Source organism: Mustela putorius, unplaced genomic scaffold (genome assembly GCF_011764305.1).
Source record: "Mustela putorius furo isolate JIRA1106 unplaced genomic scaffold, ASM1176430v1.1 tig00003834_pilon_pilon_pilon, whole genome shotgun sequence".
NCBI classification, from domain to species: domain Eukaryota; kingdom Metazoa; phylum Chordata; class Mammalia; order Carnivora; family Mustelidae; genus Mustela; species Mustela putorius.
This window is the reverse complement of record NW_025421987.1, coordinates 135,372,368-135,395,833: the sequence shown is the minus strand read 5'-3', so window position 1 is coordinate 135,395,833 and position 23,466 is coordinate 135,372,368. Positions and strand designations below refer to the sequence as shown.

The 23,466-nt window shown below is 47.5% G+C and overlaps 1 protein-coding gene across 1 annotated transcript in view; it reads right to left on the bottom strand.

The window, feature by feature from the left end:
* ITGA9 (integrin subunit alpha 9) overlaps positions 1 to 23,466 on the bottom strand; it is a 319,285-nt gene that overhangs the window by 280,792 nt on the left and 15,027 nt on the right. Inside the window, exons 2-4 of the mRNA XM_045089112.1 lie at positions 21,599 to 21,726; positions 20,244 to 20,350; positions 10,808 to 10,931 (exon numbers count right to left, since the gene is read on the bottom strand). Coding sequence (XP_044945047.1) covers positions 10,808 to 10,931; positions 20,244 to 20,350; positions 21,599 to 21,726 — 359 coding nt within the window. The remainder of the gene's footprint in view (positions 1 to 10,807; positions 10,932 to 20,243; positions 20,351 to 21,598; positions 21,727 to 23,466) is intronic.

Genomic DNA, 23,466 nt, shown 5'->3' with positions numbered 1-23,466 from the left:
TTACAATGGAATGTCAATTGAGTTACTCCTCTTCCTTGTGAGGGCTAAATCAGTTCCTCCCTTCTTGTCGGGTTATTCCAAGGAGAACTCATAGGCCTGCCAGAGAGCAACCCAGGAACAATGGGACTTGCCTGTTCTCTGCAAAGTCTTGCACCCCGGCTGGGAGTGGGGCTTGTGAAAGTCATAAAGAGATCGTGCATCAAACTGTCTGATGGCAAGAAATAATAAAAATTAATAGTAAAGCCTGCATCAAATAGCATAAGGGCAAGAAGGATCAAAATGTCCCAACCCGAACAAACAGTTAGATTAAATCTGGAAGGTCTGGCAAGAAGCATATTCACTCCCCACTGACTCGAGGGGTTAAATACCCAACTATAACTCTGAGGCAAATAAAACAAAGAAAATTCAGACCCCAGCAGCTAAAGGAAGCTACAGTGCAGGACACACCAGTTCAGCCTTATAAATTTATGACACAAATAAGAATTACACAAGAATGGGGCGCCTGGGTGGCTCAGTGGTTTGGGCTGCTGCCTTCGGCTCGGGTCATGATCTCAGGGTCCTGGGATCGAGCCCCGCATCGGGCTCCCTGCTCCGCAGGAACCCTGCTTCCCTCTCTCTCTCTCTCTCTCTCTCTCTCTCTGCCTACCTCTCTGCCTATTTGTAATCTCTGTCTGTCAAATAAATAAATAAAATCTTTAAAAAAAAAAGAATTACACAGGAATCTTTCGTGTTTTAAAGAAAACAACCTCAAGATCTCCTTTGCAAGAGGGACTCCAAAAATAGGAGATATGAAAACCTGTCTTTCTCCTCCTCAAAGTCTTGCACCCCGGATCTGAGGGTCAGGGACACACAGAAAACAGTCTCCACCCCACTGGCTTTGACTTCCTGAGACACCAGGGTCTACACCTGCCTTCTTGGGAGTGCTCTAGAGCAAGGAATCAAACCATGTGGGGCTCCTGACTAGTACCCATAACTCTGACCTCCCAGAAACTTCTTTAACTCTTGGTTAGCCACTTCAACTTGAAAAGAGGCTCCAGTCCTCATGCTTCCACCCCACCCCATCACTCCTCTTCAGCTTCTCTGTCTGTGTAATCTCACAACAGTTCATCATAGTTGACAGTTTATTCAACACCAAGTTGAACTCATTGATCTCACTGCCCCCAACACCGCCCTTGTGCCAGTTACTGGTATGTGCTAGTGCTAGTGTACTAAGGGAGGGTGTGCACACATTTCTCTGTGCACAAACTTAAGGCCCAGGTGGAAATGAGACAGGAGCAGGTACATTTCTCCAGCCACTAAGACTTGAACTCTCAACCTGCTTACCTGGGACCTTTGTGGCCCCTGCTCTGCCAGCACTGCCTTCTGTCTTCCAATCAGTCTGGTTCCCTGACCTCCACCCCCAGCCTGGCTTGGAAAGGAGTTGCATCCTGGGAACCAGGAATCCTGAGTTCTCCACCCAGGGCCACCACTAACCCCAGAGACCTAAGAGTAGTGGCAATTGTGATTGGAGCTCAACAAAGACCCAAAAGGATTGATGTTTCTGGGCTTTCAAAACCCAGATTGGCTAATTCTCCCCTAGGCAATCCCCTCTCCTTTGAGGCCTTAGGGGAATAAGATAGAATATCCAGATTCCGTTCCTGAGAAGGCAGGAGCTTTGAAAAGGGAGCTAGGTTTGGAGATAGGAGGCTGCCCCTTCTCCGTGTCCTGAAGAAATCCCACCACCACCGGTCACAGTCCTTCCCTCCATTGAGAAGTCCAGGCAGTGCAGGCTGGAAGGATGGGGTGGGACCTCCTCTAGTCTCCGGTGTTCCCAGAAGCCCTTTTCCTGCACACACACACAGGCCAGGGGCCCTGGCAGCTCCTGGACATGTCCACACAGTCGCCACCTGCTCCAAGGATATAGCTAGGCAGAGAGCTACAACAAGCTGGTTCCCTCCCTCACCGCCAGGGAAAAAAAAAACATTTCTCCATCTTGAAGCAGCAAAGGGGAATCAAGGTCAGCATGATAGGAGCCCACTGTCCTGCAATAAACCGGACACCGTTAAATCCAGGGACCTGAATCTCAAGCAAAAGATGTGGGTGAACAGGGGACCTGGAAATCACCTGGAGGAGGCAGGAACAGTTTGGAAAGCTCTGTCTCGCTGCTGTGGGTGGATGTGGGTTACTTGGCCTGTGTCACAATATTCATTAAGTTGTATGGCTCCTCTACTCTAAAAATGGTAGTATTTTCCTTGGTTTAGCTGCCGGTTTTACTAAATTCTGTCTAAACAGAAGGCAATTCAGAGAAGAGAAAATACTGGTTTCCAAATGTCACAACCCACAACTCAATACATGGGACTTACACTAATGAATTTTAATTCATTCAAGAATTATACTGGGTGGAGTCACTTCCTGAACTCCTCCTGAAACGCTGGTGGGATAAAACAAGCCCATGGAAAGATCAAGTTCTACAGGCGGTGTATTATTCCTTACTAATCTATCTTCCCATTTGAGAAAGGTTCATCTTTCAAAAGTCGTCTTTCTAATGCATCAATTTTAAAACTGTTTCTTTCATAGCTCCTGAACTTAGCCAGGAACTAGAGAAAAAAATAGGCTTCTAGTCTCAAATTATTCCTGAGGTTTTGCTCAATTTCTGAGTGAATACCAAATAATTGGTCATTGAACAATTTAGAGGACAAGTAACTTGCGTAGGCAGAACTCTACTAGTAACCCGGGCATTTCAACATATAAAACTGAAAAGACAAAACTGCCCACAGTTGTGAGGGACCACAGTCTAAATGTGAAAGGGGGGAAAAAGGGCAAATGACCTAAACAGCTAGGTTAGAGAGGCGGGGAAAACATTTTATCAAAATAATGGACAATTAAGCAATGGTGGGCATTAAAAGCAAACTGCACAAAGCCAGCAACTTACAATCACATGAGAGAAGCTTTAAGAGGGGAAGAGATCTCTAGAACATGTCTATAATTCAAACCCCATCCATTTCTTTTACCGATGAAGTCACTATAGCTCAGAGAGAGGAAGTAGTTTATTTAAAGCCACACAGCAAAGGAGCCTGAGGCAGGATTAAGTGGCAGGGTCCCTGCCTCCCAATCTGCTTCCCTCATACCGTCATGCTTCGTGGACCACAGTCACCATGAGAATATTCTTGCCCTTGAAACAAATGTTTTCCATCAATGGAAGAATGGATACACAAAATGTGGTATATACATCCATTCGGTGGAACTTTTCAGTCTTAAGAGAGGAAATTCTAACACGTGCTACAATATGAATGAACCCTGAAGACATCATGTTAAATGAAATAAGGCAGTCACAAAAGGACAAATAAATGCATGAATTCCACTTATTTGAAGTCAAACTCATTGAGACAAAATAGAATGGCAGTTGCCAGGGCTGGGGTGGAATGCAGGACGGGGGACGCGGGGGAACTCATGAGTATCAGAGTTCCATTTTGGAAGGATGGAAAAGTTCTAGAGATGGATGGTGGTTGCTGCACAATAGTGAGTGTATGTACTGCACAATTAGAGCTAAAATGGTAAATTTTATGCTATGTATTTGTTACAAAATTTTTTAAAATTTTAAAGTTTCATAATCTTTAAATACTTTCCACCCAGAATCTAGTACCAAGCAAGCTACTTTATGGGCACAAATAGCATACGTACCTTCAACTTACTATGTGTTATAGACTAAATGTGTGTTGCCCCCAAATCCCTATGTTGAAACCACACTCCCTGATGGGATGGTATCAGGCAGTGGGGCCTTGGGAGGTGGTTAGCGTTAGATGAGGCCACAAGCGTAGAGTCCCCATAAATGGGATTAGTGTCTTCTTGTGAGGCCTTAGAGAGCTCACCTCTTTCTGCTCTCCACCACGTGAGGACAAAGAAGACTGCCCACCAGGGCCTTGATCTTGGAATTCCCAGACTCCAGAACAGGGAGAAATAAACGTTTGTTGTTTAAGATGCTGTCTGTGGTAGATCTGTTACAGCAGCCCGAAATGCCCACGACATTGTACACTGTGGTAGCTTTCATCCCTCCTAAAAAGTGACCCTGAACAGGGGACAGTCACATCTCAGTGAGAGTCCCAGCCCAGAACGGAGGAAAATCCACATGATGACCAAAACTAACAGACTCATGGAATAACTACCACTGAAACACAGACTGTCAAACCACTACTCAGATGTGAAAACCAAATGCCTACAGCAAGGAAAGATCTAGGACGCAGAGCAGCCTCTCAGGAAAATGGGATCAGGCTGAAGGGCCTCATCTGCCCACCTCCGCCCCCCCGACCACCGCACTTGCTGGGATTTGTCTATATTTTGTGTCTGCAACTGCAAAACTACAAGAAAGCTTGAAAAGTCTCCAGTAGAGAGTCCTAAAAAATCAGAATAAAATTACCACGTGATAGGAGATTTTGCTCAGTGAAGGGCTACAGCAACCCGGTAACCACAAAGAAAGCCAACATCCCAACGGAACACGTGGTACAAAGAAGCTGCTGTTGAACTTCCATGCCAACAATCCTTTCTCATGAGCCTGTGACCTTCATCAACCTCCCCAAGCCTGTTTTCTCATATGTACAATGGGGCTAAGAATTCTTACGCCCCAAAATGAGGTCATTACTCAGTCTGAGCCTACCTGTGAAGTACCCTAACACAATCCCTGACAGCTGGTAGGTAAATCTAGTTGCTTTGAGAGGAATAAAACCCAAGACACCTGTCATACAGATTAGCAAGTTTAGAAGAGGAAAGTCATAAAATTTAGACATCTATAAGGAAAATATTAGATAATACAGCTTAAGCAGTCAATCATTCCACATAGCGTATGGAAACACGTTGGAAGCATAGAATATATTTGTGCCCATAGTAAAAATTCTTAGCACCAAAATGAAAGCTCGATGGGGTTCCCTGAGCCCTAAGAGTCACTGCCAGAGACCTGGTCACCTCCTCTGGCCCTGGCTTTTCCCTCTAGCTACGCTCCCTCCCTCTCCCCCCCCCCCCCCCCCCCCCCCCCCCCCCCCCCCCCCGCCTCAGGGTCCCTATCTGCCTTAACTGGTTATAATACAGAACTACATCTGTTTCTAAATTTGTTATATTTACTTAAATGAGATAATGTTTATGAAAGCTCTTTAGAAACCATAAAATCCTATGTAAATGTAGAGTTCTTTATTTAATAAAAATTTATGGGCCTTGTTCTTGAATATTTAAATGGATCAACTTAGCTTTTTATGGTTCTCTCCAAAACAAAACAAAAACACAACAAAACAAGACAAAACCTCAAGTCCTTTTCATTTGTAAATGGCTCTTGATTTTTATCCCCTGCGGAGCCACAGCACTCCACACCAGACAGGAGAAGAAAACTTCACATGGGAATGGGTGATGTTTCCTTCTCTAGAAATGAGCCTGTCTTGAGAGATGAAAAAGCTACAGGGAATAAAAGGCCAGTCACCCCGAATTAATAAGAAAGCACAGAAATCTTTGGAATCAATGGGACAAGTTTAAGGCACAGAGAAATTAGATAAATTCAGACCCCAACAACTCCCAACTTGAGAATATTTACACATGGCATGAATTAAACTTTAGATCCTAATCTACCGAAAGGGGAAAGGAGAGCTTACCAGTAAATAAATTGTGCAAATAGGATCTTTAAAGATATCTAAGACATTATCATCTATTCGTGGAGTCTTTTTTTTTCCCTTCATGTAGTCTTAAAGTCATTTTTGTAATACTCAACTTTCTACCCTCCATTATCTATTCATTAAAGCAGGATTTGCCAGAAACCTTCTCTATTACGGCACTTAACTAAAAAATTCGTACTTATCGAGTGTTCACTCTGAGCTAGGCACCTAATATACTCAAATACCTCTTCAGTAGGTTAATCTCCCCATTTTACAGATGAAAGCACTGAGGCTTAGCAGGTTTACCCAAAGTCACCCAGACGGAGCTATGCGTTCAATCATGGGAACAAGTGAACTGCTCAGATTCTGAAACCGGGTCTAACCTACGGTGGTGCTCTCATTCCGCTTCTTTATCAGTGTTTCCCCGGGACACTTTTGGTTAGTTTAGCAGAGCTGTTTCCAATTTTCCCAGATTAGTGAGACTATTTTTGTCACAATAAAAAGACAACCTGTGGATCGTCTGGGAGGCTCAGTTGGTTGAGCATCCAACTCTTGGCTTCGGCTCAGGTGGACCTCATGGGTCATGAGATTGGGCCGCCAGTGGGGCTGCACTGAGGGAATCTTCTTGAGATTCTCTCCCTCTGTCCCTCCCCCATTCACATGTGCACTCTCTAAAATAAGTAAATAAATGTTTAAAAAAAAAAGATGACTTGTTGACAGCCCCGTTCCTGCCAAGCTATGGCTTCTTGTCTCGGCGGCTCAAGGGCAAAGGATAAAAGACATCTGTGTGCCTATATAATATATATATATATTAACAAAGCACTGACTTAAGAGCAACAGGTTTCATAGAGCTGACCAACAGTTCCCACCCCCCAAGTCGTCCCACTGAACTTCTTGTCTTCTCACACGCTCGGGTAAAACCAAACAACATCTGGTAGTGATGATGCTTTTCTCGTCTCACGCACAAGCTAAACGGCTGACTTAATGGTATGCTCCATCGGTTTATTCCACATTGTGTCTGAGAGTCATCTTTGTTTCCCATTCCCTCTACATTTCCTGGTTCCAAACAGGATACTCTGATAGCATTTCCCACCCAACCAGAAACAGGAAGCACCTGAAAAGTCACAAGAAAAATGCCTTTGTGCCCAAGACCGATGTTTTAAGAATTCAAAAATTCGAGACAGTCTAGACATAGGCCTATAGACTTCGAGGCTTTCATCTATTAAACTAACATTGCAACATTCTGAAGAAAGCACAGGTGAGCCTCTGGGAGGCCTACAATGAGAGAACAATGTGTGGTTTTTCTGAGCACATCTCAATTTTCTCAGGAGCCCCTGAAGAGAACCCTCAGAGGTGACACAATGGAGGTCCAGCCAGAGGCCTGAGAGACAGAAGCATGGAAGAGCAGGCCCCCAGCAGGGCTCGCACGCTCCTCAGTGGTCCTTCTGCTACTCCACAGTGGACACACTCAGAGGAAGCAGGGCCCCTTCCTCCCTTTCCAGCACCCACTGCCATGACCAACAGCAGATTCCCACCATGCTTCTCTTCCAGGGCACCTCCTCAGCTGCAGACTCAAAGTGGCATCCATTTCTCCAGGTGTCACACAAAATAAGCTGTCTTCATACCACGTAGAGCTTGGCTGCCGCTTAGGTCTTTGGGGAGAAGTGCCCTGCGGAACACACTGGCATGAACTTCTCTCCCCACACAGCTCTCCCGCGTGGGAAACATCCTATTTCTCTGTTTTCCCCTGCAGCTGGGGAACTTCTCGAGAGCTGGGGCTGTCATTTGGGTTTTATTGATGAGGCACTTAAGATTATGTGGACTCTGTTCCTAGCAGACAAATTAATCACCCCGCAGTGACTAACACACATTTGCCTGGCATATAGTATATTAGCACATAATATGGAGTATCAGTGTATATACACGTGCTTAGTGTGTGCGCACACACACACACACACACACACACACACACACACATTGGGCACTAGTCTAAGAATGGACAAGTTTTAACCCACTTCATCCTCTTCACAGACCCCCGAGGTAGCTGAGGCACATTCACCAGGGTGGAGCCAGGACTTGAATTCTGGCTGTTGGGGTCCAGAGCCTATGGCTTTTGCCACCGTGCTACATTTCCTCTCCATCGCATGGTACATGAATAAGAGAATGAAAAGAAAAACCTAGCCTTGAGCAAGCCACACATCTCTAGACCTCAGGAAAGAAGGCTCATCAAGATGATATTCAAAAATCTTATCAAATTCTGAAATACTTCTGTTGTATTGTACTTAGCTGTCATGTGATCCCTCACTTGGAACAGAGAGCTTGGGACACCAAGTTTTTCCACATTAAGAAAAAATACAGTTGCTTTAAAACCCAAGTGCCCAAGAATGGGAGGCAGACATCCCCAAAGCCAGCACAGCACAGGCAAGGGTCTCTAAGTGGGGACAACATCCTTCATCTTGCCAAGCCAGTCTTTTAGAGATATCTGAACATCAGCCACCCCTTGCCTCCTACAGGAACTAAAACCACAGAAGCATTCTCCTCAGTGCCCCATTGTTCTAGGGGCTGCGCTTAGAACCCAACACTCCCCAGCCCCATGAATGAGTTAGCACACGGAAGTGTGTGTGTGCCCATTGGAGAAGGAGGACTAGGCAGGGGTACCACCATTTTTGCCATTTCTTTGCTGGCTCCATTTGGCCATCATTAAGTCAAGGAATAGTCCAAGAACAACCCTGGCAGCCTGGGCTGATGGTCCAGCTGTGTGAGGAATCTGGGATCATGAGTCGAGCCCCATGTCAGCTATGACTGCCTAATGACCATGAAATGTCTGTGACAAGTAACAAGCGCTTCCCTTCCCACTCCAACTCCCACAGGTCAGTTGGGCTCCGGCTGCAGGTTCAGAGCAGGTCTGTTCCACACGTAGCTCTTCTGGGCCAGTGAGCCCTAGGGGGCACATTCCATGGTGAGGGTCACAACCACCCAGAGGGGGAAGAAACATATGAGATTTCCTAAGGCCCCCCTTGTGAATGAGGGATGTGCAGAGCAGCCCTGAACCGAGAGGACACTGGGCTCTGCTGTGGCTCCTCCTTGGCTCACGTGGGCTTCCACCTTCCTGTCAAGCATGAGGGGCCCCACCCACACTCTGCCATCCTCACCATTCCCAGGATGCAGCCTAGAGGCCAGCACCCACATCACCTGCTGGGGGGCCTTCCCTGCTCCCACACACAGCAGGACAGAATGGTGGAAAGACTCCAGCCCCTACACACCTCAGGTGGGTAATCCCAACGTGTGTTCTCTGCTAGCCCCAGAGCTCCCCAGAGCTCATGCCCCAGCTGCCCATGATGGTAACTTGTAGGTAGCATCTCTCATGGGCTGTCTTCCCTCCCTCTTCTTGCCTCCCAATAGCCCCACTGGGGTCTTCTGGAATGACCTCCAGAAAACTACACATATTCAAAACCCAAGTGAAGAGTTGTAAAGATGACATGAGAGAGGGTGTCAAGTCCCCCAAACCAACACTGGCCCAGTGCTGAGCTCACAGCTACTTAAAACAACACATTGTGCACAAGTGTGAGCCACGGTGGCCACAAGCTCCCACCTCTTCAGAGGTCTGTCCTTCCGCATTCCAGTGCTTACAGTGGGATACAGAGCAAACACCAGGGGCAGCAACATATCCCTATTTCACAATATGTCTTCTGGGAAAACCAACATCCTGCTCTTCTTGCACAACTGGTTTGGATTCAATCATCTTTGTTTCCGGTACTCGTATCGATTCCCTCTCCTCTCCCCAGGCCAATGAGCTACCCACAGAGTTGTGCCAGGAGCTTCCCCTTTTCTTCCTGGGGTGGGACAGGGGGGCGGGAGTGAGGAGTAAGCTGGGGTAGTCAAAACACAGCCTTGACCCCTTATTGATTTATTTATACTATCTGTCCGTCTCTGTGGCAGACTACATTATGTCCATTCTTCAGAAGTTTTTCTTCTGACGGGGGCAATACAGAGATAAACAGGGCTGGAGTTCAATTTCCCCACATGGTCCAGCCACAGTTGATCAAATGTGGACACAGAGGAAAAGAACAAGGCTCGTCCTCACAGGTCAGCATTCATGCCCCGTACAGGAGTCTTGCCAGTTCTTCCATGGGACTGCTGCACAGAACACCTGCTCAGGGCACCCAAGTTCCCTTCAGGGCCCTGGAGGGTCCTCCAGGAGGCAGAAAAATGCATGTGTCCAGAGAGCAGTTCTCAGAACCATCTTTGGTGGCCTCAAAATTTGAAGCCTGGGAAACCCCAGGGAGGCCCAGAGGAAACGTGGACACAGGCTGGTGAAGACTTCAGTCCAAGCAAGTAAATTAGAAGGAGGATTAAAATATCAATAGCACAGCACTTAGAGAGGGAACAAGTGCTAGCTCCCTCAGAATTAGGCAAAGAAAACCAGTGTCCAAACTCTAAAACCAATAAAAAGGTGAGCGTTTCCTGGATCCTTAAACCTCAAGTTCAACTGAGCTAAATAATGATCAGCACAAAAAACATTTTTTAATTAAAAAAAAAACATAATGATCAGCTCAGTGGTGTTTGGAGGTTTTAAGCAGGGAGACTGGAAAATACATTTCCCTCCAAGATCCCAAGTGCCCCTGGCAAAGAGGTCCTCAAACTGTCATGACAGTATGTGGAATAGATGGGAAGAAAAGAGCCTTGTGATGTTAGGGAATGACCGAATCCCGGGTTTCGGGATTCCCACTGTCTCAGGACATTTGTCCACAAAACTGTCTCAGGAGCCTTAAGACCATCTGGGAGCTTGGACCGTGGAGACCATCGAGCCAACCTCTGAATTTTCAGGCGAGGACATCGAGGCCCAGAAGAGAAAGCAGCTCTCCTAAGGCTGCACAGCATGTGGCAGTGCCAGAAAACCAACTTCTGCCCGAAGGCTTGGCTGAGGCTTGGTGAATTTTAGACTGAGACTTCATATAGCTCAGTGCACACCATGGGCTCTGGGGCAGGGCTGGGGCTAGGCAGGGTCTGAAACAACAGCCCCTGCTCACCCCCATTCCTGGGCAGGGCCATGGGTGCCAAGAGGCCAACTGCGGACCCAGTGCTGCCCTCCAGTTAGAGTTTGGAAAGCTGCGGGAAACGGAGATGATGGGAGTTGTTCAGGGTGCCACAGCAGGTGTGGGGTAGGGGTGGGGGGTAGGGGGATCAGAAGCGCTCACCTTCATAGCAAGGGATCAGCGTCCTGCCTTTGGCCTGGAGGTTGGACGGGATGATGTAACAGAAGCCGTGGGGCAAGATGTGGTCTGTTTCGTAGTAGATGTTCTTCCAGCGGTGGGCACAGGCCTAAAGGACAGAAAGGGGGTCAGAGCAGGAAACTCAGCCCCAGGAGGTCCCAAAGCAGAGCATTAGCAATGCCAAGTGGTTCCACAAGAGGAGGGGGCAGAGGGGCCAGAAAGCCATCCTCCCTCCGGCCCAGCCACAGCTTGGCTCCAGGTACTGTCTGGGACATCAGCAACCCATACAAACACAAACATGCCCCTGGGAAGCTACTAGGAAGAAAAACGAAACAAACACATAAACAAATAGGGGTTGTCCCTAGTGCTAAGGCCTGGGAAGGAAAAACCCAGGGTTATGGGACAGAGACTCTGGGGGTGGGAAGGACAGAGTTCAGGGAGAGAACGCCAGCTACACTCAAGGGTGCAGTCATCGGGTGCTGAGGAAGCATGTGAGAAAGGCTTGGAGGTTCAAGGGAAACGAAGGTCGTTGGTGGGCTGGTCTGGACTGTAGTGGCAAGAAAGAAGTCAGCCTGCCAGCCTCTCTGCTCTTCATTCCTTCAAAGCAAGGGGTCCTGCAGACCTTGACGACTAGGACTTTGGTGGACGTGCAGAGGAAGTTGACAGAGTCTCACACGGGTGAGTGGCATGATCTGCCTTACAGTGTAGAAAGACAACACAGCCACTGTGTGGAGACCGCAGGTGGGGAGTAGACATGAATGTCCGGGTGAGAATGGATGCTGGCCAGGCCTGGGATGGGGGCAGTGGGGAGGAAAGGAGGGGATAGCTTCAGGGTGCAAGCTGGGGGTAGAGCCGATGGGTCCTGGGGAACCACCACAGTGACAGAGAGCAAGAAAGGCAAAGAAAAGGGAACCAGGTCAAGAGAAGACAACCCGCAACACACATCCTTGAGGCCCTCAGGCCAGATGAGTATGCTAGGCGTGCCTCACAGGAGCATCGAGTATTCACCCATCAGTAGTCACCCATTGAGTAGTCACCCATCGAGTATTTATTGAGCACCTACTGTGTGCAAGGCTCTCTGCTAGGCCCTGACGATACAGCAATGAACAGTCAGAGAACTGGGTCAGCCTGGTGGGCGAGACAGAACTCCAGCCCTCACAAGGCTGCTGGATGGCAGGACACATGTGGGGAGTTCCTGTTTTGAGCTGGTTCAGGGCAAAGTAGCAGGTTGAACCACCGTCCATATTTGACTGTTTCTGCCTACAGAAAGATTTCAGCATGTGCGCCATTAACAAGAAGTAGATGTTGATGGCTCTTTTTTCAAAGTAGATGAACATAGAGCAAATGCTCAAATCCCAAGTACACCATTTAATGAGCTTTGACAAAGGTGTACACTCATGTACACAGCCCATAAACAAGATATAGAACATTTCCTTCTCACCCCAATGTTCCCTCATGCCAGAACATGGTTGGTTTCCACAGACAGGTCAGGGAGGGCTACTCTGAGGAGGGGCCATCTGAGCAGAGCCTGAGAAATCAAAGGAATGGCTAGGAGGGCACCTGGGAGGAGGTTCAAGGCAGAGGGATCTGAGGTGGGCTATCGCTTGGCCTATGTGAGATGAGGCCATTAGATAGACAGACAGATGCCCTAATTAGCTCTCTGACAGCCTCTCACCACCTGGGTCCAACAGACCTTGGAATGGGAGCCCGCAGCAGGAACGTGGCCTGGGCACATCCTTCCCCACCCACCAAAGACACCCCCAGCCTCATATTTGGACATAACTGCCCACTCCATGTATGACCACACATGTCCAAGCATCCACAAGTTTGGTCGGGGTCCGACCCGCTCACTCCCAGGGTGTGCCAGGTTCTCGTGCACATGTGCCACTCACTTCCATTCTCTAGCCACTTCAGTCTGGCCTACAAATGTATTGCCTTAAAATACCACATTTTAAAATAATCAGAGTTTTTAACTTCTTGGTTTCTCTCCTTCAAATGTACAACAGGCCACAATGTTCGGCATTTCTATGGCCCATGTTTGACTTCTGCCACACTGGGGGTGAGCACAGGAATGCAGAATTCCTGCTTCACACGTGGGAACCCCAAGTGGGCTCAGAACCAGCAAGTGCTACAAACAGGACTGGAACTCATCCTTTTAGGGCCCTCCTTGTCTCATTAGAAAACACTTTCCATTTTCCATTTAAAACTTCTACTTCCTGGGGTGCCTGGGTGACTTGGTGGGTTAAGCCTCTGCCTTCGGCTCAGGTCATGATCTCAGGGTCCTGGGATTAAGCCCCACATCGGGCTCTCTGCTCAGCAGGGAGTCTGCTTCCTCCTTTCTCTGTCTGCCTCTCTGCCTACTTGTGATCTCTCTGTCAAATAAATAAGTAAAATCTTTCAAAAAAAAAGAAAACTCCAATTTCTTGCTTGAGGAGCCATCAAACCCACTGCCTGAGATCGCTCTGGTGACTGTTGGGTTCCCAGCCTTATCCACAGGCACCAATACCCTTGAAATGACCATTCTAGGGCCAAGTGAAATACTCAGGGCACCCAGTGAGAAGGGCCTCTTTGGGGCCCTCAGACTGTCCTCTGATGAAAGTCACAGCCTGCCAACCTCTCTTCCTTCAAAGCAACAGCCCGCAGCCCGGCCCCCTCCAACAAGACCACTCTGCCCACAGGCGAAACTACTGGAAAGGTGAATTTGTCCACACACTCACTGGCTCTTGCCCTAGGACATTAAACTACACAAAACAAATTTCTTATTATTCCTTATATTGCAAAGTGTCATACCTCCGCACTTGATACTTGTGCTCACTGCAGTTTTCTCAAGGACCTGTACAAATCCGTCACAAAGCCCATAATCTCTCCACTCCACCAAGCAGTTGATTTTTTCAATGTTTAGTTCTGACTCAATTCCCTTTGCTTGCAAGCCATCTAGCTGGCTGGCTCCTGTGACTCCTATTTTAGCTTATAGACTCAGGAAAGCCCTTGGCTTCCAGGGCTTACTGCATTTTATTGTATCTCTGGGCCGGAGGGACAGTAAAAAGAGGCGGATGTTTACCATGAGGCCTGCTGACTTTTCTAAGGAAGGATATTCTGCATTTAATGTCTAGTTTATTGTCTCCTCATTTGTTTGTTTTTTAAGTGCCATAAACTGTTTAAGAAGTGATCTTGAAGAATTCCTAGAAAATCTAAATACTGCATTTCACAGTAAACTAAACTAAAATTAAGGCATTCTGTGAGGTCAGAGATCAAAGTGTCAAAGCCAGTATGCATGTAGGAAAACAACAAAGTATTTCTGAATATAAATTATAGAAAGAAAACACTGTTTATCCCTGATTATCATTATATATACACACACACACGTCAATCTGACTCCTATGTTAAAAAAAAATTCCTAGGGACTGTCTCCAAAGGATTACTAACCCCATCAATCTCTCTAAATGAGTTCGGCTGTGAGGGAGGAAGGGGGGCAGATCAGGGAAGAACAGGAAAAAAAGAGCATTCTCTAAAAAAAAAAAAAAAAAAAAAAAAAAAAACCAGAAAGACCAGCCAAACTCAGATTCCAAATAATCCTAAGAAAGGGGAGAAGGGTCTACCATCACCCCAAATCTTAGAATCTGACATCTTTCCAGTTATAAGGATGGTTGTGCCTTTTTTTTTTTTTTTACTTCCAAAAAATAAAAGGAGAAAATGAGCAAGTTTTATTTCAAAAGTCTTATTTGTTATATGGAAATAGCATGTCCTTCCTGGGCAGGCAGTGTGTGGGGGGCAGGGGGAGGGGGAGTGGATCCTGGGCCTCTCCCAATGGCTCAGCCACAAAGGCACGTAGGTCCCCACCCCACCCTCTTACACAGATGGCCAGAGCTATGACCACGCCTCAGGTCCACCCTGCACAGTCAGGTCCAGGCCCTGGGCCACCGGGAACAGTGGGTGGAGGGGGTCAGGACCACGATGCCACAGATCTCCCCTACCCAGCAAGTAAGTGCCCCCCCCCCCCGCCTCCTGCTCCAAGGGAGGAGGGAGTAGCCTGGGAGGCACAGGAAGGGGCTTCTGAGGTACTGGGAAAGTCCATTCTGAGAATGTTGACCCAATGACAATCATCAAAGTGACACAAATTATTTCTATACTTTCTTGCATATGTTTTAGCTCATTAAAAATTCTCTAAACAACAACAACCAGGAAACACAGCAATAGAAGTAAATGCAGAAATGGACCCTGCAGCTTTGAAACAGCAGACAGATGAGAAGCAATGAATAGACAGGGACTGCCCTGGCATTTGGAAAGGATGTGACCTAGAGCCAAGAACACCGCTGCCACCAGAAACAATCCAGATGTTTCCATTATTTGTCATCTGAGCCTTGGAGATGACTGAAAAGCAGAACCACCAGACTTGACCATTTTTAGATGCCCTCCCAAATTAAAGAGTCTGTGCCTATGCCAGGTGGGCTGGGTGTTTACGGTAAGAAATGATTTCTTTTTCTCTACTTCTTAAACTGTCATCTGCACACGAGCAGTGCTGGGGGACAGTGTGGGAAGGCGAGGGGCTTGCCCTTAATGCTGACTCTGCGTCTGCTCCTGGTATCATCTGTTTGCTGGAAGAGAACATGAAGGAACCACAACACCTGTGACAAGACTGGCCTATACAAAGCCGAAGTCAGCCCACCAGAGCTGGTTGCTGGGTTCCGGGCAGAGAAAACGTCATTGCTCAATGAGACACTTCACGCCCTGACACAGCTTTCAAATTCTCCATCTGTTCTTTACTCTGAATCAGCACCAGATGCTGTATGCAAAAAACACAGCCCACCTCCCCCTCTTCAAACCTACCCTGGAATCCAACATTATGTTCCTTGGGGATACAGGTCCCATGCTCACACCCCAGCTACCTCCTGAGGGTTCAAAGGTGTTTGAACAACACCTGTCTTCCTGTGTTTAATTTTCAAATAAATACTTGCCTCGCAGAAAGCCTTGACAAGAGGACTTGACACATTAAAGAAAAAGCAAGTGGATACAAGTCCTCTAAAATGTAAACATGGGGGTGCCTGGGTGGCTCAGTGGGTTAAGCCTCTGCCTTCAGCTCAGGTGGTGATCCCAGAATCCTGGGATCAAGCCCCGCATCGGGCTCTCTGCTCTCTCTCCCCTCTCTCTCTGCCTGCCCCTCTGCATGTTAGAGTATTTTACCTCATGGCTCTAGCCATCACTCAGACAGCAACCAAGATAGGATGGCAACTGATTTGCTTTCTAATTGCTTTAACAGGGACACTCAGCCCTCATCTTACTCAAGCACACTTTTAGACCCCCCTCCTTAGAGAGATTGTCTCCAAGTACTGACAGTAAAATGGGTAAAAGATGCAGCCTCTCCCTCAAGCAACTTCCATAAAAAAGGAGATGTACACACAGGGTAAGTTATACATTCAAAGGTAACTACATGATGCTCGGTTCTTAATGACTTAAAAGATGCGAAGCTCATTCCAGAAAGCACGGTCACCAAAGGACCAGCTTCAAGGAGGAAGCTGACTCTAAACTAGGGAGGAGAGGGGGGCTGGGAACGGAGAGGACCTAGGGCAGGCCTTTTCTAGAGAGATGGAATATGTGCAAAAAACCCATAGGGACTAACTCAACCACAGCAAAACAATCCAATTTAAAAATGTGCAAAGGAGTAGAACAGACATTTCTCCAAAGAAGATACACAAATGGCCATCAAGCCCGTGTAAAGATGCTCAATATCACTAATCATTAGGGAAATTTGAAATACCATGTTGCATCCACTAGGGTGGCCACTAGTAAAGGAATGGAAATGTGTGGGCAGTGATGTGGAGAAATTGGGACCCTTCTCTGGTGCACTGTTGGTGGGAACGTAAAATGGTGTAGCCATGGTGAGAAAATAGTGTGACAGTTCCTCCAAAAATTAAAAAATACAATTACCATAGAGTTTAGCAATCCTACTTCTAGATATATATACAAAATAATTGAACACAGAATCTTGAAGAGCTATTTGCACACCTATGTTCATAGCAGCATTATTTGCAATACCCAAGAGGTAGAAGTAACCCAAATATCCATCAATGGGTAAACAAAATATGGTACATATATACAGAAGAATAGTATTCAGCCCTAAAAAAAAGAAAGAAATGGGGTGCCCAGGTGGCTCAGTCAGTTGAGTGCATCTGACTGTTGATTTTGGCGCAGGTCATGATCTCAGGGTCATGGGATCGAACTCCACATCAGGCCCCACGCTGGGCCTGAAGCCTGATTAGGATCCCTCCCCCCACTTCTCTCTCTCTCTCCCGCTCTCTCTCTGCTCCTCTCCCCTTGCATGTGTGCAGGCTCTAAAAAAATTAAAATTTAAATTTGAAAAAAAAAGAAGGAAGTACTGTGATACGCTACAATGTGGACGAACCTTGAGGACATAATGCCAAGTGAAATAAGCCAGTCACAAAACAAATACTGCATGATTCCACTTACGTGAGTTATCCAATAGAGTCAAACTCTTAGAAGCAGAGGAATGGTGGTTGTCAGAGGCTAGGGCCAGCAGGAAGGGCGCAAGTGTTCAATGGGTGCAGAGCTTGTTTTACAAGATGAAAAATCTCAGAGTCCTGCCGCCCAAAAAGAGGCACACAGGCAATGTCACTGTACTGCACATTTAAAAATGGTTAAGACAGAGCATCTCAGCGGCTCAGTCAGTTAAGCATCTGCCTTTGACTCAGGTCACGATCCCAGGCTCCTGGGATCCCACATCAGGCTCCCTGCTCAGCAGAGAGCCTGCTTCTCCCCCTGCCCCTGCCTGCCGCTCATCCTGCTTGTGCTGTCAGATAAACAAAATCTTTAAAAAAAAAAAATGGTTAAAATGATAAATATTACATTGTGTCTTTGACTACAGTAAAAAAAAAAAAAGTCATGAGGAAAATGGATGCAGTCACAAGCCCCTCCTTCTCCAGCACTCCCAGGGGTGCCCACTGAGTGGATGATGCAGTAACTGTGCAAAATAAGAGAACGACAGCCCTGCGTGGGGTGCATCAGGGCAGGGCTATCATGCCCAAGCACCATCTCCACGAAGCCCCAGCACTGCCTTCCCTGGCTTCCTTTGCTAACTGGTCCCTGTGGTCCTCACTGCCGTTCACGTCCCGGGAAACAGCTCTCTCCTCTGACGGATTTACGGATTTACGGTGACACAGGACCCTCTGGGAGCAAGTTCCTGGCCACACAGAGGTTCTCCTTCTGTGGGCGGAGGAAACATTTCCACAGGACAACCTCCGGATCTAGGCTCCACATGCTCGTGGGCCTCTTGGGCCGGGCGTCCCCCAGACCACCAACTCCGCTGCTCTGAATTTCAAGCTCAGGCCGCCTGGATTTGCAGATGGAGCGGCGCCTTTCCGCCTTTCCAGAGGACGGCAGACAAGCCTTCCAGGCCTCCTGGGGCCGCGTGGTCTGGTAAGGGTTGGGCCACTACGTCTGGAGGAATGCCGAGGCTTGGAGAAGTTCCAGAAAGCCCGCAACAGTGATTAAAGCGCTGGACAAACAGCGGGGGCCGGGGGCCCTCGCGGATCCCCAGTGATTCCAGTCGGGAGGCTTCTCCACACTGGTGATGGCATCCAGCTGCTTCCTCCCTCCCCCAGGGGCCCAGCAAGGGGCAGACACTATGCTCGTGGTGAGGAGGCAGGCTGCATTCACAAGAGGAGAATCTGCTGTGGAGAAGTTTAACGCGAAAGTAGGCTCCTCAAAGAGGAGAAGGAGACGTTTTGCCTAGATGCATTCAGAATCCTATATCCCCCTGGGGATAAAATATAATAAATATGTGAAACCCTCAAGTTGACAGCATGTGGCCCAAAGGAAGCCTTCAATGAATGGCAGCTGGTAATGTTTTCCCTCCTTGATCTTATGCTTTTAGAAGAAAAATCTTCATAGAGCTTCCAAGATAAAGCCAATGAAAAGAAAAGGGGTATGAAGTCAAATACTGGTTATCTCAGTGGAGAGGGCCACGAGGGAACATTATGGGATTAGCAACAGGCATGCATGCATGTGGATATGAAAACCCCACCAAGCTGATCACATCAGCCTGCGTAAGTACTTTAGTGTTCTACTGTAACAGGAAAGAGTAAAAGCAAAGGAAAAAAGGAGACAAAACTTCTGAGGCAGTTCCCAATTCCTTTTTTGTGGAGTCCAATAAAACCTTCTGGAGTGATGGAAGTGTTTTCTCTGTGTGCTGTCCAGCACAGTAGCCAGGAGCCATGGGCTGCTACTGCTCACTTGAAATGGGGCTAGTGGGACTGAAAAACTGAATTTTTAATTTAGATAAATTTAAAGTGTATGGACTCCATGCAGGGGGCAGCTACTTCACCAGAGGGCATAGCTGTAGGGTATCACAAGTGCCAAGGGTATAAAGACTATTCTTTGTACCTCCTCAAGGCACCTAAGGAGGCTGAGTACCTCATATGCACTTTGGAAGCCAAATAGAGTTGACTCTCAAACAATGTGGTGGTTAGTGGCACTGACCTCTCATGCACTTGGAAATCTGCATATAACTTTTGACTCCTCCCAACTTAATAGTCTATTAACCTGAAGCCTTATCAAGAACTTAACTTTGAATGTACTTTGCATGTTATATGTACTAGACCTGATACTCCTACAATAAAGTCAGCAAGAGGAAAGAAAATACTAAGAAAATCCTATGGAAGAGAAAATACATTTACAGAAAATCCACCTATAAGTGGACTCATGCAGTTCCAACCTGTGTTGTTCAACAGTCAACTGTAAAGCATGAAAAATAACCTGGATTCCCTACTATATAATCCTATGTAGAAATAAACTACTGATACAACATGGGTTAATCTCAAAAGTATTCTGAGTGAAAGAAGCCTTGCACAAAAGAACACACATGGTAGGTTTCCATTTATACGAAGTTCTGGAAGTATAAAAGGTAATCCTCAGTAGTACGAATCATAACAGTGGTTGCCTTGGGGTGAGAGGAATGGACTAGAAAGGAACACAAGAGAACTTTTTGGGGACGGGAGAAATACTCTCTAACTCTCTAACTGGAAGGGGGCAGGGGGATTACACAGGAGTGTGCCATGATCAAAAGCCAAACTGTAATCTTAATTCTGTGCATTCCATGCACCGTATACCTCAAAAAAAACCACACACTCACAAAAATGCTTATGTAATGAACAAGATTTCCAAAGCACAGTTTACACAAATTTTGTCTTATTAAAACAACCATATCTCTACACCCTGGAACAGACATTAAACATCCGACAGATAACAAAAATAAAAAGATCGATCACTGGTCCAAGCAGTAGTCCGGAGCCAGCAAACCCCAAGGCCATGCCCTTGTCACTGTGCCATCCAGCCTACCTAGGGGATCACAGAACCATTTGTCCTCAGAGTGCCACCCCCTCCCCACAGCACCCCCAGGAGGCCTTACCAGCACGAGGCCATCCGCCTTGGGCTGCCGGGCCAGGCTCACCCCCATCCACTCATCATCCCGGTCTTCCCGGCAGGTCTTTCCACATGGCATGCCCCGATTCTTCCCTAGATGAGAAAGAGAAAAGCCAGACATGCTTTGAGAAACGATGTCCTGTGGACCGATTTTCAAAGGGTTTTCTACATACAGTCCAAATGCTGGTCACCTGCCAGTGAGAAAATAAGGAACTTGGAGCAAAGTGTAAATCAACTCCATCACGGTGTCCTGCTGGCTGTTTATTTGAGCCAATTATTTTTCTCATGCAGGACCTGCTCTATAAAGGAAGTGGTGCGGGGCTTTGAGATCTGAAGCTAGCTCCATGATCTGTTATGTACCTACCGGGAATAAGTGGTTCACAAACCCGTCATTTTGAGTAGTGCTAAAAGAACACTGCGGATATCTCTCCCTTTCAGCTGAAGATCAGAACAATTCTTTGTTCAAAAAAAATACAACCAGAAGCTCTTGCTGGGGAAGAACTTTGGAGAAAGTGAGGCCCTAAAGGGATTGTAATAAAATAGCTCCCATTATGTGCCAAGCACAGATCTATGTATCATCTCTCTTCTTAACCTTTGGAAGGTATCTTAGTCCTGACTTTACAGGCAAGGCAACTGAGGCCAAGAAGGCTATGGGGCTTTGCCAGTAAGTCCCAACTAGTAACAGGCAGAGCTGGACTTTGAACCTGGGCAGAATCCCCCGACTCCAAATATGATGCGTCATGTATTTTCCACTGGACTGAAGTGAGTTTATTAAGACCTCCATCCATCATATCTTTTCCTACTTAAAATATAAAGCCTAAGATTGATTTTAATGGCTTCCCCCTTAGTGCAAAGCATAAAATCTTCACACCTTACCCCAGCCTGCTGGGGCCCATGTGAGGCAGCCCCAGCCTACCCAGTCAACCCCTTTGTTTCCACTCTCCCGCTCAGCACTCCAGCTACACCGTCCTCACTCAGTAAGCGAGGACGTGCTTTCCTCGGCTGGGAAGTTCTGCCTCCCGTAGCTGCCCAGCTAGCCAGTGTGAATCTTTTCATGTGTAGATCAAGTACCCACCTCCCCTCTGGTCTTCTTGCACTCAACTATTCATCTTCATGCCTCTCAGTCCAGTAACTTATAAGGCGCAGGAGGGCAAGCTCTAGGCTTTGTTCACCAGTAGATCTCTGTGCAGTAATAGGTACTTGACACATAATGGATGGGTAGACGGGTGGATGGATGTGAGGGAGGGAGAGAGGGAGGAAGAGGAGCTGAACCACCAGGCCGCTCTGAGAAGACAAAGAGGACGTGTGAGGGTGTGGAACCTACCAGTGACATCCACCTACCTCGAGCCATGTCCAGTTCGGTGCATCTCCGGTCAGGGTTGGTATGGACACGACACTTAAACACAGCCCCAGGGGACCTCACTGAAGCGCTGTACTTGGACTCTGCCTTTGGTGCGCCCACAAGAACCCTGCACATCCAGAAAAAAGAACATTCTGTCACAAGCCAGTACCAGGAAAGAGGAGGCTGGTGGTTAAACCCTCACCCAGCCGGGGGATGCTGCCTGAGTGCTCCCTGACAAGCCACACCCCAGCATTATCCTGGGCTTCGTGGCCCAGGGGCACAGCCTCCTGCAGTGAACCTGTCAGATGTTCTCCAGGCACGTTTAAAGCTCAAGACTGGCTGGGAGCACATACAACCAAAGGGTTCATATCTAGAACCTATAACAGTCCTATAGACGTATAGGAAAATACAGAGAGCCAACAGAATAGTGGGCCAGATATTTGATGAAAGAAGATAACCAAACGGCCAATAAACATATGACAGGATGCTTAAGGACATTAGTTATCAGAGAAATTCAAGTGAGATACCACTTCACGCCTACTAGGTGACATCAAAAAGACCTCAAACACCAGGGGCTGGCAAGGATATGGAGGAACTGGAACCCTCATCCACTGCTGGGGACCACTTCGAGAACCTGCCTAAATGCCTAAGAAAGTGGACCATGGGCCTTACCAGAGGACCCGGAGGTCCCATTTCCCATACCCCACAGAAATGTATATGTGGGTCTACCAGGTGACATGGTCTAAAAATGTTCCCAGCTAAAAACGTTGTGGCCGAACACTAGAGGAGACTCAGAGGGTCTCCCTGTGCCAGAGCGCACAGGTAGGTGACGGCACAGAAACACAACAGCATTCTGCACAGTGATGAAAATCAATGAGCGAGCAACGGTGGCCACTCGAGGAAGCTCCGGAATACAGCACTGAGCAACAGACTCAGGCCCGGCGGGCTCTCACTGTCTGATCCCACTCATCTCAAGTCCGAAGCGGGTGGAATTTAGCTGGCGCTAGAGGTCGCTCTATGGGTTACCTCTGGGGAGAAGGGGGAGTGGGGGGAGGCTGCAGCTAGGGAGAGGGGACTTCCAGGGGTGCTTATGATGCTCTGTTGGCAACCTGAATAGTATCTGCACAAAGGTGATGATTCCCTGAATTGTGTACATGACATGGGCACTTGCCTGGATGTGTGTGATACTTCAGTTAAAAAAAAAAAAGAATTAATAAAAAGTGGGAAATTTGGAGATGTCATTTCTCTTCTATGTCCCCCTCTTCCCCTTGCTCCCCACCACACACAAAGCATGTATATTTAGGGAGATATAGGAAAGAAATATCAGGAGGGTAGAATTACAAACCACTTCCTCTACCCCAATGCCAGCCAGAGGCAGAAGCATTCCCATACAAACGGGGACAAGAATGAAGCCCTTCGTCTTGACCGGGAGGCTGCTGTGGGGATGGGCTCTCCCTCACAGGGCCCCTCCCCACCAGAGGACAGGAGTTAAGAATGCTAAGAGAACAGAAGAGATGCATTCGGGGCTGTGTGGACACAGGACATGGCAGGAAGTGGCCACAGGCTTCCCCGCCAATGTTACAGAAACACTTGTGCCCTACATGTTCATGTATCATTCCCAGAGAGCAGTCAAGCGCAGAGCTAAAGTGGAGAACACTAACAGTAGTGTCACGCACAGTGTGTGCTGAGCCACTGCCATGTGGAAAAGGGCTTGTAAGGTGAGACTCTGAACAAGATCTACACCTGTGTCCACAGAGTAGGAAATTCCAAGCCACTGCTCCTTCCGTCTGGCAGCCTGGAAAGGGGAAGCAATTCTCCTGGAAAGGTACCAGGCACATTGTGCAATAAACTAGCCCCTACTGGCCCT